This window comes from Phocoena phocoena, chromosome 6 (genome assembly GCF_963924675.1).
Source record: "Phocoena phocoena chromosome 6, mPhoPho1.1, whole genome shotgun sequence".
NCBI classification, from domain to species: Eukaryota; Metazoa; Chordata; class Mammalia; order Artiodactyla; family Phocoenidae; genus Phocoena; species Phocoena phocoena.
The window spans coordinates 81,236,708-81,250,272 of NC_089224.1; the positions used below are offsets into that span (position 1 = coordinate 81,236,708).

Genomic DNA, 13,565 nt, shown 5'->3' on the forward strand with positions numbered 1-13,565 from the left:
CAGTTTGGGGAGATCTCGTTTCCCCGAGAAGCCAGTGAGGTTCCAAATTATCCTTAGTAAAATCACGCCAGGGTCATGAACCACACAGTGGAAAAGTATTTGGGAAAGTATAGTGAAAGCATGCAGAGGAGCCTGACGTTTGCTCGAGGGGAGAGTTTTTGTCAAGGTCAACAGACAGCAAATTACTTTTCCAGAAAGCAGTCGGGAAAGGTATAGTGAAGGCCATAAGTTTATGCCTTTTGTGCAGGTCCGTGTGTCCCTCTACCAAGGAAACCATCCATGAAGAAGAAAACGCTTGCATGATATACCATGCAATACTTTTTATCCCAGTTAAAAATGGGAAAAAAACCCTAAAGGTCCAAAACTGGAGGGTTGTAAACCACGGTGCATACATACTCGATGGTGTCACACAGCCATTTAAAATGATATCATAATGTAGGGGGAACCCTTTTAAGTGTGCAGAATGTAAAATGCCCATGAACCTAGCTCCAGACCAATTTAAAAATCAGCAGAAGGAAATACAGTAAAATGTTAGCATTTATTTTTTTCTTCTTGCTTTTCAGTTTATTTCTAACTTTCTTTAATTATGATGAATGAATTTTTAAATGAAAGATCACATGACTAATATACATGTATTTTAGAAAATGCCAAAACTGATGTGTGTGTAAAGCAGTCACTGCATCACTTTATAGAAACTGTGAAAAAATAGCTGTCCTACAGGTACATGCAGTTCTAACACATCTGCCCCTTATTTCAGTCTTACTGTTGAGGCAGTTGACCTAACCGACAGGAATATTCACTGGATCTGTGCAGGTTTGTTCAGTAAAGACCTCGTGTGCGCACAGTCAACCCAAAGGCCAGAGGTACCAGAAAGAGGATGTTTGGTCCTACAGGCAGTCTTGCTCGTTCGACTAATATTTATAAGAAATCATTCGTTCTTCCCTCAACCAAGACTGAGGCACTGATAGGTGCAGGCACTGCGATGGGACAGGGGATTCCATGGTGAACAAAAACAGACACACAGTGTGTGTCCTGGTGGACTTCACCAGGTGCTGGGAGAGATGGGGCTAGTGACCAGTCACACAGATCAGTCCCCAGTCCCCCTGTGGGGAGTGCTGTAAAGCTGAGGGCCACAAAGAGCATTGGAACAAGGCAGTCAGGAATCCCCACTGAGCCAGGGTCTATGGAAGAGCAGGAACAAACGTGACCAAGAGGAAAGTTGGTGTTCCCTGGAGAGGAATCAGTGTGAGCAATGGCCCTGGGGCAGGAATGAGTAATTACAAGAAGTGATGAAGACAAAAGAGAACAGAGACACTTGGAAGCTGCCAAGCTCAGCTTGTCACATGCAAGAGGCATTAAACTAGATGAACAGAAATATTAGGTGGGGACATGCTTGGGCATCCCGAGCTGTCCAACTCCAGTTCCGGCCGGGTTGCTGAGTACTCAGAATGCTCAGTCCCTTTGGCTTTGTCCACACCATTTAGTGTGATTAGACAAGGCCTCTCAGGGATCTGTCTCCTGTGTGTTGCAGGGACTTTAAAGGCATCGTCCTGAGCCTCCTCTGGGAGAGCAACGAGCACCTGATGACCGTGGTGGAGGTGAGGGCTCTACCTGCCCCTTTGCCATCCGCTGGTCACACGTCCCCAGTGGGCTCTGCCTCCTGCCTTCTGCTGATAATGGCCTTTGGGTGAAACTGAACAAAGGGGACTGCAGCCCCCATGACCACGCTACCCAGCTTCTGTCACCTCATGTGCTGTCTTTCATCCTAGAAATTCAAGCTCATCCATTCATTTACCCATTTATTCAGCCACCAACCATTTCTTGGCTACTGTGTGTCAGATACCGGGTGTGCCAAGAGGAACAAGCCCCGTCTCTGTCCCTGAGAGGCCGGCACCCAGCAGAGGATGACAGACATGGTGGCACCACAGAGGGATGGGTGGGGCCGTGGGAGCTGGGGACCTCTAGTAGGAGCGACCCAGGGCCCTGGTCCAGCGCACCCCACACGGGGGTGTCTCTGTGCTTCCTGTCTGCCTCCCCCTGGGCTGTGAGTCTTCAGAGAAGAGCTCTGGGTCATCCGTATTAGTGGCCCAGCTTGGCGCTTCAGAGAAAGCTCTCGGCCTGGTGGGTGGAAGACCCATTTTAGTCTTGAAAGATACCTAGAATTATACCATTGGCTCGCTCATGCCTCGCACAGCCCTGGGATACTGACAGTGGTGACAAGGACAGACAGGGAGGAGGAGCAACCCTGGCGGAGAGGACAGCAGTAGAGAAGGCCAGGGGGTGAGGAGAGCACAGTGGAGGATGCCAAGATGCCGGGCCAGAGCCCCCTGGGGAGGGGCCTGGCACCCACACTTTCAACCCTTTCCTGCAGGAGTTTTACCACAAAGAGAAACACTCAATCACCAGGCCCGACTGCATGTACGGAACCTTTGACCAGTGCGCAGAGAACATCTGCAGGAAGATCCTGGTGTACCACAGCCAGGCTGATGAGTACCACAACTCCTGCCTCATAGGTGGGTGTGGCCAGCAGATGGGCTGCAGGCCAGTGGGGTTGGGGGCACAGAGCCTCTCACGGCCTGAATGATGCCTTCCTGACCTGGAGGTCACTGGGGAGGCAAAGGAGCCTCCCTGTGAAAAGCTGACATCTTACCATTAGGTCAAAACCTTGATCAGATTTAACTGGGGAGAAACAACAATGCCAAAAAAAATTCACTTTTCTCGAGAAATATGGTGATTTGTATCACTAAAAATGTTTCACTCATTGAATAGATATTTTTTACAGCTTTATTGAAACATTCACTTAATGAATTTAATACATTTAATTTTATTTAATTTTCATGTATTAAAACACATTGAATTGTACACTTTACACCCATTCAGTGGCTTTTAATATAGTCATAAAGTTGTACAACCATCACCACTGTGAATTTTAGAGCCCACTGTCCCTCCATCACGTCCCCAGCCGTAAACAACCGCGAATCTACTTTCTGTCTCTATAGATTTTCCTATCTGGGCTTTCACATGAATGGAGTCATGCAGTATTATTTATTCTTGCGGTGATGGACATTTGGTTGTTTCCACCTTTTGGCAATTATGGATGCTGCTGCTGCAGACGTTCACGTGCATATTGTGTGTGGACGTGTGATTTCATTTCTCTTGGGTTTATAACTAGGAGGAGAACTGCTGGGTCTTATGGTGCCTCTGTATTTAATCATTTGAAAAATCCTTCCACAGTGCCTACTGAATGCCTGGCCTGTGCTGGGTTTGGGCTATGATGAACTTGATAGACATAGCCTCCTAGAGAGTAGGGACATGAAAAGAGGCAGGCAGGATACATCTTGCCGTTTATGTTTATTATAACGACCTAAAGGGAGCTGTGAAAACACACCCATAGGTCCCGCCCCCGTTCCTATTTCTCCATGTCCACAGCTATGTGTGTTTTATGCAGTCATAAGTCCTGATTATTTCTGCTTGTAAGGCAGGGAACCTGAGGGCCCATCACAGGCCTTCTGTGTTGGTTGAGGGGCAGCACAGGTAGAAGAGGGAGAGGATTAGGGGACGGCCAGACCTGGGGTCAAGACCCAGCACTGCCATCTCCCAGCCATATGACCTTGACCGAGTCACCTTCTCTTGCCTGTAAATGGAGACAAGGATAATACCCACCATGCAAGGCTTTTTTGAGGATTAAGCCCCTCACAGCCCTGCCATATGCAGGGGAAATCACAGCAGTGGCTCTCATTACTGTAGCTGTAGAATGACTGGAACTGAAACTACGGGCAGCATTTTGTTTCTCTAGCTCAGAGTTTCCCCATGTGAACTCTGTGGGAGCCCATCCTATGTGATCTTCCTCGAAAGAGGGGTTCCCTGGTCAGATGGGTTTGAGAAATGCTGCAGGTTACGTCCCTCTCGGGCAGATTGACAGTTCACATTAAATGAAGACTTCCATTTCCTTCAGGGAGTCCAGTATCCTGACCAACTCTCCCACTGAAAACATGTAAAAATCCTGGATATAACACTTTTGCGGTAAACTTTTAAATGCATGGATGAGCTAGCTATAAAGTAAGAAACATACAGGGCTTCAAGATTAAGTGAGAATAGGAAATCAGAGAGAAATTGAGCAGTGACTCTGGCTATTGCCATGAGGGCTTTGCTGACTCCCAGGTCCACTTGAGCCTCTGTTTCCATGGCCTCCAGGACACTGGGAACAGAGACCAAGCACCCGACGACCCAAGGTGGGCAGTCTGAAAGGGCACAAGCCACAGAAAACTGGGTCTCCACAGGGCTCCATCTGCATAGTAAGGAGAATGAGACAGAAACCATATCCCCTTCTCCCCCAGTGACTAGAAGGAAACTGTCTTGTTATAAGCCGTGGCACTGGATAAAGAAGAAGAAAAACTCCATTGAAAATCCATAGCTGTAAGCCAGCTCTTATGTGGTGTTTAAACCTGAAGTCACATTTAGACAAACCTAAATTCAACTTTGTGTTTGTGGATCATCCATAAGACCTCTAGCTGATACCTTAGCTTAAAATGATTTTGAGTTAGTCATACCCAGATGCTTGTTTAGTAGAGATACTACAAATCCTCTCCAGAAAAGCCCACCTTCAGTTCAGGCCTCCAGGGATTCCCACAAATAAAATGCCCAGAATAAGAGTTCACCACAGGGCTTCCCTGGTGGCGCAGTGGTTGAGAGTCCTCCTGCCGATACTGGGGACACGGGTTTGTGCCCCAGTCCGGGAAGGTCCCACATGCCGCGGAGCGGCTGGGCCCGTGAGCCATGGCCGCTGAGCCTGTGCTCCACAACGGGAGAGGCCACAACAGTGAGAGGCTCGCGTACCGCAAATAAAAAAAAGAGTTCACCGTAACACACACACACACACACACACACACACACACACACAGAAAAAGGCACCTTGAGCATGAGGCAGCAGAATGAGACCAGTAAAGACTTCAGATATTGAATGTATCAGACACAGAATATAAAATAATGTATTTATTTAGAGTTAAATAAAAGAGGAAATTGGAAACTTGAGTAAGGAGCAAAAGACTATTAAAATGGCCAAGTAAATATGAACGAGAACCAAATCAAACTTCTATATTGGAAAAATAAATCATTGAAATTTTAAACTTATGAATGGCTTTAATACCAAAGAAAATAGCCAAAATGCAGACAGAAAAACAAAGAAATGGAAATACGGGAGAGAGGTGGAGAGAAATGGAAGAAAGAGTAGGTCTGGCATGCAGCTATTTAGAGGTCTAGAGGGAGAGGAGGAGACTTAGAGTCAAGGCGATATTTGAAGAGAGAATGGATGAGACAGAACTGCTGAAAGATGCAGTGCATTTTAAAAGCACTGGAAAGTCCTGCAGAGAGTAGAAAAGAAGTCCTTTGAACTTGTTTAATCCAGGACTTTTAATGCTGGTTTGACCACAGGACCCCTTTTGATGGAATAACTATTACCACACTGTAGACCAAGGCTTTCTCTTTGGGAAGCTGCTTTGAGCCTTTGTTGGAGAGATTGCCACAGCGACTTGGCTCTGCTCTGTGCTCACCCCTGGTCCCCCACCCCCAATTCCTACAGAATTACGGGCCCAGATGAGGAGATTTGAGGAGCTATTGCCCCAGGTGTGTTGGCTGGTGATGGAAAATTTCAAGGAGCACCACTGGAAAAAATATTGCACCTCCACCAATGAGATCCGGGGACAGTTCTCGAATTATCAGGAACAGCTGGAGAGAAGGAAGGTGGGGCCCCCTGAACTAGCCCCTCCTCTCCAGGACCAGAGGCCCTGGGAGTTCAGAAATGGAGGTGGGCCGTCGGCAGAACTGAGTCCCAGGGAAGGACGTGGGCCAGGCTTGGGATTGTTGGATGGGGGTGAGGGACACTAGGCACTGGAGAGACGAGGGCTGAGCCAACAGCTCCTTCATAGAAGGCCTTCAGCACGCTCCTTGTTGGATTTAACCTTTAGGTCAGCTGGTTCTATGGGGCTGTGGCCATTGAGATCAACAGTAATTGTCCACATGGTCCTTCGAGCCATGGGACATGGATGCTGTTGATTTTATTGGACTGAAACCCTGACTGTTCTGGGGCAGATGCTCAGCTCTCCCACTTCTTAACCCTTGGAGTCAGCTCCAGCCATGTCCCTGTCTTCCCTCCTCAGCCACTCCTCTGCCGCTCCTCAGCCCTTCACACACCCAGGTCAGTGCACACATCAGTCTGGCCGTGGCCATAATTGGCAGAGGACATAGGCCAGTGACTTTTTGGTCCTGACCTCAAGACCAGGTCAAAAAACCTACTGATTTCTGGATTTTCTGAAGGATGAAAATGCCCAGAAGCTCCACCCAAATCTCGGACACCCCGCACATTTCCAAGAAATGGAGTCTCTGTGTCAAGTGGAAGAGAAAAGGCAGGAAGATTTGGACACCATGATTGCGGTGACCAGGGAGCAACTGGAGGTCAGTAGTGCCATCCACTGCATGTCTAGATGCTGAGGGCTGCACTGCCCTCCAGAGGTCACCCCCACTGACAGCCCAGTAACAGCACTGAGCACGGCCCTTTGCTGACACCCTGGCCAAAGCAGGATATGAAAGCAGGCAGTTGTCATAGGTGGAGATGGTCTTTATTGGCTGTTGTAACTTGCATTTTTAAATTTCTAACTTAATTAATTACTAATGAGAACTTCTTTTCCAAGATGCATGTCAAGTTTTATTTCCTCTTTAGTAAATTGTCTATGTCTGTCCCTTGGCCATTTCAGAATCATTGCCTATCTTCAAACCAAGTCCCCTCTAGGGAGAGGCCTCCTGGGGAAGACCAGATGCCTGTTAACTTGGACACAGTTGACACGTGGCCCTGGTCTTGTCTCACATGCTGCTCCCCAAATCCTCCCTCAGCCTGTCTTTGGAGACAAGTTCCTCTCCCTGCAGCACCGTGTTCCCCATGTTTCCTCCAGGAGTTCACCCGGAAGTACAGCCGGTTTTTCATAGCCAGCTTGGCCGCCTTCACTGAGAAGTTCCTGCTGCAGTTGGATGAGGTGGTCACCATTGACGATGTCCAGGTTGCAAGTATGTGTGCTACCGGCCTTGTGCCCTGGCCCCAGGGGGTGTGACACAGGGTGATGGGCCTGGGGTGGGGTGGGGGGGCCGTCTGCTTTCCCCCAACTCCCCCAGAATGAAAATACATTCTCTATGGAGGGGACTGATGAATTTTTGTTTGTTTTAATTAAAACTCTCTTTTTTTAAACTAAAAAAGCAAATCCCAAATAAATCAAAGATTATATATAAAAAATGAAATCCTAATGCTAAATATTTTCATAATCTTGGGGTAGGGACAGCTTTCCTAAGTATGAGAGCCAGAAGCCATAAAGGAATGGCTGGCACTTCTCTGTGGCCAAAACAAAAACAAGGAAAAATGTCAAAATATGGAAAGACGAACCACAAACTGCAAAAATATTCCTAATAACTAACAGGTCAGAGAATGGCCTAAAATCCCTGTGGTATTAGGTTCCCTGTGGAACTCTAACAGGCCAAATTTGTAAAAAGAGAGAACAAACATGCAATTCAGAAGGCCAATAAATTTAAAAGATGCTTGACTTCACCAATGATGAAAAATGTCAGTATAAACATTATTAAGATATCATTTCTCGCCAGTAACCTGGCAAGGCTTTTAAGTTCAGTGACAGCCAGCACTGGTGAGGCTGTCAGGAAGGCTGAGCACCACACAGCCTCTCGGAGAAGTGTACGTCCACCCCACTCCCTTGGAGAACACTCTGTTGTCGGTGCCTTCAAAGTCCTGAGTGTGTGTGCCTTTGACCTAGCCGTTCTAACCCTGGGAATTTATCCAACAGAAATACGTACATACTTTTTCAAAGATATATTTTCAAGCAGATTCTTCACAACACTGCTTGAAATTGCAAAGAACTGGAAACAATGTTAATATCTACATATAGAGGATTGGGTCAATAAATTATGGTCCAGATGTAGGAGGGAGTACCGTGCAGCTGTTCAAGTGGGTGTGGTAGGTCTCTATGTGCCAACCAGAAGGTCCTGAAGGAACACTGTCACAGGAAAAAGCAAGGTGACCATTATACTTACCTATGATACTATTAAAAAAACACATATGTGATATACACATGCACCCCGCATATATGTAAATGAGTCTGTGTGAGAGACAGACAGAGACAGAGAATGAGAGCGACAGAGCCTGAGAGACAGGTACCAGACTGTTGATGACCATCTCTGGTAAGTGGGGCTGTGAGAGATTTCTAAAATCTTTTCTTTTTCCCCGTTAGGTGATGTTTAAATTTTTTATAATGTGCACCAATTACTTTTATAACTACACAAAGATTCAAATCATATATTAAATATTGTCCATTTATCACTAGTCTATTAAGTAAATAAATATATTATTTTTATATTTTTAAGTTTTCATTAGACAGACAATGAATATTTCTTACAGTAAAATGAGAAATTCAATATGAGTTACAAAGGAAGAGAAGAACCTGGTCATTGTACCCAGAAATAAGTGCCCTTGACATTGGCTGTCCTCCTCGTTATTTCCCTCCGGGCACAGGCCTGTGTGGATATCAGCAGGGGGATGGGAGGGTGGATCACAAGTGTGTGCTCTTTTGTAAGCTAATTTCCCCTTGGGCGGACGCTGGGCAAGCCAGTCACCACCTCCTTGAGCACTTTCAGTTTCTGTGCGTCGTATGTTACTGATTAGTTCCCTTCTGGTGCACGTCGGGCCACATCCAGCTTTTCACTCCTGTAATCGTGCTGAAGGGAACGTCTGCATCCATATTTCTCTGTTTCGGGGCAACAGGTTCCTAGAAGTGGACTTTCTAGGTCAAAATGTATATGAATTTCAAGGCGTTGGTCACTTTCCCGTGTTGGGGCTCTCTTTGGCAAATGTGAGCCTGGTTTGGGAGAGCAGAGCCTGCAGAGACCCTGGGGTTCAGACTTGAGGGAGAACAGGTGAGAGGAGCCGGCAGGGAGGCAGCCTCGGTAACTTGGAGGGAACCGCCAGGCCGGGGAGACCCCCTGCACCAGGTGTATAGGAGCCTCTCCTGCTCTGAGCCAAGCAGCCTGGCCCTGCCATCCACACAGACCAGGGTGCAGAGGGCTGCTCACCGCGAGGACGGAGCCCCTTTCTCTTCACGTCAAAGGGCAGGTCAGTGAGCCGGACATGAGAGGGACAACCTTGAATGTATGCATTCCAGGAGAAATTCTTAGTTCAGGACCCATTTGAGCTAGTATAAGGCAAAGAAGGCTCTACAAAGCATATTCGGGGGCTCACAGGAGCTGCAAGAAAGTCAGAGCATCATTCTGAGGGCTTTGGAGCTGGGAACCATGCCCAAACCATACTTCACACCCTCCAGCTTTGACCCCCCGCCATCTCCTCGGCCCCCACCTATGAATCTGGTGCATTTGGCTTCTGTTTGGGAGGGGGCCTCTGCCTCCTGCCTGAGACTCCAAGTGGGGAAGAGGGGAGCGAGCCCTCATTTCTCTAAATGTAAGGTCGGGGGTCCCCTTGATCTCAGGCTGTGGGTGAGGCCGCTGTCAGTAACCTGTCTCTTGCCTGCCAGAGATGGAGCCCCCGAAACAGAAGACATCAATCCTAATACGGAGGAAACTCAACGGGCTCTCCCTGGAGGAAGAAAATGAGAAGCCCCTGATTGAACGAGGGAGCAGGTGAGAGCCGAGAGCAGGGAGTAATACCACAAATGGCTGTATTTGCTGGGGGTGGTGCAGTGGAATGGTTAGGGGCTCGAGCTCTGACGTCAAACAAACCTGGTAATCTTGGTGAAGGCATTGTGTCCTAAGCCTGTTTCCTCATCTGTGAAATGGGCATGGCAGCCTACCTTACATGATATTATGAAGAGAAAGTTCAATGAGATGGTACTTGGAGTGCCCCGGCACATACTAAGAGCTCAGCAGCTATTAGTTCACGTGATAAGGACCCACAAAGGGGCCCCCAAAGAAATGGAGGCCTGTCCCAGTGTGGGGCACATTCTCAGATTGCTGGTGGCACTGTGATCCACTACTGCTGTCCATCATGTATGACAAGAGCTACCAAAGTGCTTGTCCCCTGTGACCCAAGAAGTTACTCTGGAAGAAGAGGTAAGGCAGCGGTTTGCCCAGCTAAGTTGTCAGCAGTGGTTTTATAGCAGAATAGGAAAAGCAGGCCAGGAACTGATGACTGCCACCTCGCTGGCCAATTGATGAGGGAACTGAGACCCAGAAAAGGGAAACACCTAGAGGTGTGGGATTCCCCTTCCCCATGCAGAACCCAACTGTGTATACACATGGATTTAAACTGTATGAAAATGCAAAAAAGAACTTGATGAAGCTTAGTGTTAAATGCTCAGTAGGGTTTTTCTTTTTTCTTTTTCTTTTTTTTTAACATCTTTATTGGAGTATAATTGCTTTACAATGGTGTGTTAGTTTCTGCTGTATAACAAAGTGAATCAGCTATACATATACATACATCACCATATCGCCTCCCTCTTGCGTCTCCCTCCCACCCTCCCTATCCCACCCCTCTAGGTGGTCACAAAGCACCGAGCTGATCTCCCTCTGCTATGCGGCTGCTTCCCACTAGCTGTCTATTTTACATTTGGTAGTGTACATAAGTCCATGCCACTCTCTCACTTCCATTCTCTACGTCTGTGTCTTTATTCCTGTCTTGCCCCTAGGTTCTTTAGAACCTTTTTTTTTTTAGATTCCATATATATGTGTTAACATACAGTATTTGTTTTTCTCTTTCTGACTTCACTCTGTATGACAGACTCTAGGTCCATCCACCTCACTACAAATAACTCAATTTCGTTTCTTTTTATGGCTGAGTAATATTCCATTATATATATGTGCCACATCTTCTTTATCCATTCATCTGTCATGGACACTTAGGTTGCTTCCATGTGCTGGCTATTGTAAATAGTGCTGCAATGAACATTGTGGTACATGACTATTTTTGAATTATGGTTTTCTCAGGGTATATGCCCAGTAGTGGGATTTCTGGGTCGTATGGTAGTTCTAGTTTTAGTTTTTTAAGGAACCTCCATACTGTTCTCCATAGTGGCTGTATCAATTTACATTCCCACCAACAGTGCAAGAGGGTTCCCTTTTCTTCACACCCTCTCCAGCTTTTATTGTTTGTATATTTTTTGATTATGGCCATTCTGACTGGTGTGAGATGATACCTCATTGTAGTTTTGATTTGCATTTCTCTAATGATTAGTGATGTTGAGAATCCTTTCATGTGTTTGTTGGCAATCTGTATATCTTCTTTGGAGAAATGTCTATTTAGGTCTTCTGCCCATTTTTGGATTGGGTTGTTTGGTTTTTTGATATTGAGCTGCATGAGTTGCTTGTAAATTTTGAAGATTAGTCCTTTGTCAGTTGCTTCCTTTGCAAATATCTTCTCCCATTCTGAGGGTTGGCTTTTCCTCTTGTTTATGGTTTCTTTTGCTGTGCAAAAGCTTTTAAGTTTCATTAGGTCCCATTTGTTTATTATCAGGGTTTTTCTTTTAATTAAGACGTTTAAAGCATGATATATATATTTTTAAATGCTAACCTTTTTCACCAGGGATGAAGGGTGCACTGTGAATGATGAAGATAAGCCTGTAGGACTTTTCATGCATGTTTGTTTGTAGGAAGTGGCCAGGAATCAAACCCACCGAAGCCACCATCCAACACAAGATTCTCCTCCAGAAAACACCATCAATCACCACCACCAAAACGACCCTGGGCCACCTGGCATCCGTGGAAGCTCGAGATGCTATCTATTTGGTGAGTGGAGAGACAGGGTGGGGTAGGTGCACCCCAGGGAACGCAGGGCAGCTCGGTGTGGCTGCCTTGGGAAGGAGGGAGCTTGCTATCACCAGGTGCCCTGTCATTTGGTCCATGGAGCAGATGACACATGTCAGGGTGCCCCAGGGCACAGTGTCAGCACTGGGAACAGCCAATGTTCTTAAGCACCAGTGCGTGAGCCACAGGTCATGTCCAGTCCCAATGATAGCTCGGGTCTGCTGGTGTGAGCCCCAGTGCTGTAGGAGCCCAGCCGAGAGACACCACACCCAGACTTGGGTGGGGGTGTGTGTGTGAAGGAAGGCTTTCCGAGGAACAGTTGAGACAGAGTGAGGGGACAGAGTAGTCAGAGGCATGGAGGCCATGGGAGCAGAGGGTGACAATGGGTGGAATAAGGGACAGTTCCTGAGCACCTGCTGCAGTTTCTGTTCTCGACGTGAGCCTTCTCATTGGATCCTTGTAACAAGCCCATGAAGAAGGTAGAATTGTCCCCATGTTGCTGCTGCGGACACTGAGACTTAAAGAAGTGTGCCCCCTCTATGGCACTGCAGAGTGGCAGAGCCAAGATTTGAACCCAGTGCCTGTTAGACCCCATGGGGCCTGCCCGAAGAGGAGGCTGCACCCTGAGGCCTCCTGCAGGACCTCTCGGCTCTGAAGATGTGTGGACCTTTGTTCCTGGTGAGAGAGAAACCTTGTCCTGAGATATGCTGACCCCAGTATTTGGAGAGCCCTCAGTTCCCAGGCCACCGTGCTAAGACCCAGGCAGAGGGGACAACTCTGCTTCCAAGTTCAGTGAGGGCTCAGGCCTAGTGGGCTCAGCCTCTCAAGGAAGCCTGAGCTTCAAGGAGGCTACAGTGTGGGATGGTGATTAGGAAGGAGGGCAGAGTGCAGAATCAGGTAGAGCAGGGTCCTAGTCCCTGCTCAGCCTCTTTCTAGCTAAATAACCTCAGGCAAGGTTGTGAGCCTCAGTTTCCCAATCTGTAAAATGTGGGAAATAACCGGGCCTGCCTGATGGGTTATTGGGCAAAGTAATGAGAAATGACCTGTGGAACTCTTGCCGGTGCCTGGAGTGGGTTCAAAGCTAACTGGCAGCAGGTTACAGCGTTCCTCTAGGGCACAGAGCCCAGAAGCCCTTCCTCACGTGGCTTCCTCCTGCTGCTTGCTCCCAGAAATATTTAGCGTCATTTGAAGAGGAGTTGAAGAAGATCCAGGACGACAGCACACTGCAGGTGAAGGAGGCTCAGCGCTGGAAGGACAGCTGGAAGCGTTCTGTGCGCACCATCCAGGGCCTGTACTTGTGACACCCTCAACCCACTCCCAATAAAGGCCTATTTTGTGTGGACTCCTCATCCATCCACCCACCCTTCTTCCTTCCATCCATCCATCCTTCCATCCATCCATCCATCTCTGATCTATGCCCAGCGCTGTACCTTCACAGTGACCAGGACACGTTGTGGTCCCTGCCCACATGGAGATCACTTCCAATGAGGAACACAGAGGTGAAAGGGGGAATTCCACACGGTCAGCTAGGACGGCGGATAAGAGGAATGGTTAACTTAAAGTAGAGATCAGTACTTCAGAGGAAATAACTTCCAAAAGGCATGCTGGGCACTTCATCTTGGAAAATTAAAACTTATGGGAAAGAGTATGTTGCACATTTAACAAAACGTGAGTTTTAACGGCAGCTATGCGCTGATTCCTGGACCCAATAAAGACTCCATCCAGTGTTGGCTGGGTGTCTGGCAATCTGGCCAATTATAAGACTT

General features: G+C 47.4%; 1 protein-coding gene across 1 annotated transcript in view; it reads left to right on the forward strand.

The window, feature by feature from the left end:
- CCDC180 (coiled-coil domain containing 180) overlaps positions 1 to 13,100 on the forward strand; it is a 70,968-nt gene extending 57,868 nt beyond the window's left edge. The window contains 8 exon segments of the mRNA XM_065878783.1: positions 1,532 to 1,598; positions 2,372 to 2,513; positions 5,579 to 5,739; positions 6,313 to 6,450; positions 6,945 to 7,056; positions 9,576 to 9,681; positions 11,646 to 11,781; positions 12,969 to 13,100. Coding sequence (XP_065734855.1) covers positions 1,532 to 1,598; positions 2,372 to 2,513; positions 5,579 to 5,739; positions 6,313 to 6,450; positions 6,945 to 7,056; positions 9,576 to 9,681; positions 11,646 to 11,781; positions 12,969 to 13,100 — 994 coding nt within the window.
- The last annotated feature ends 465 nt before the right edge of the window (positions 13,101 to 13,565 follow it).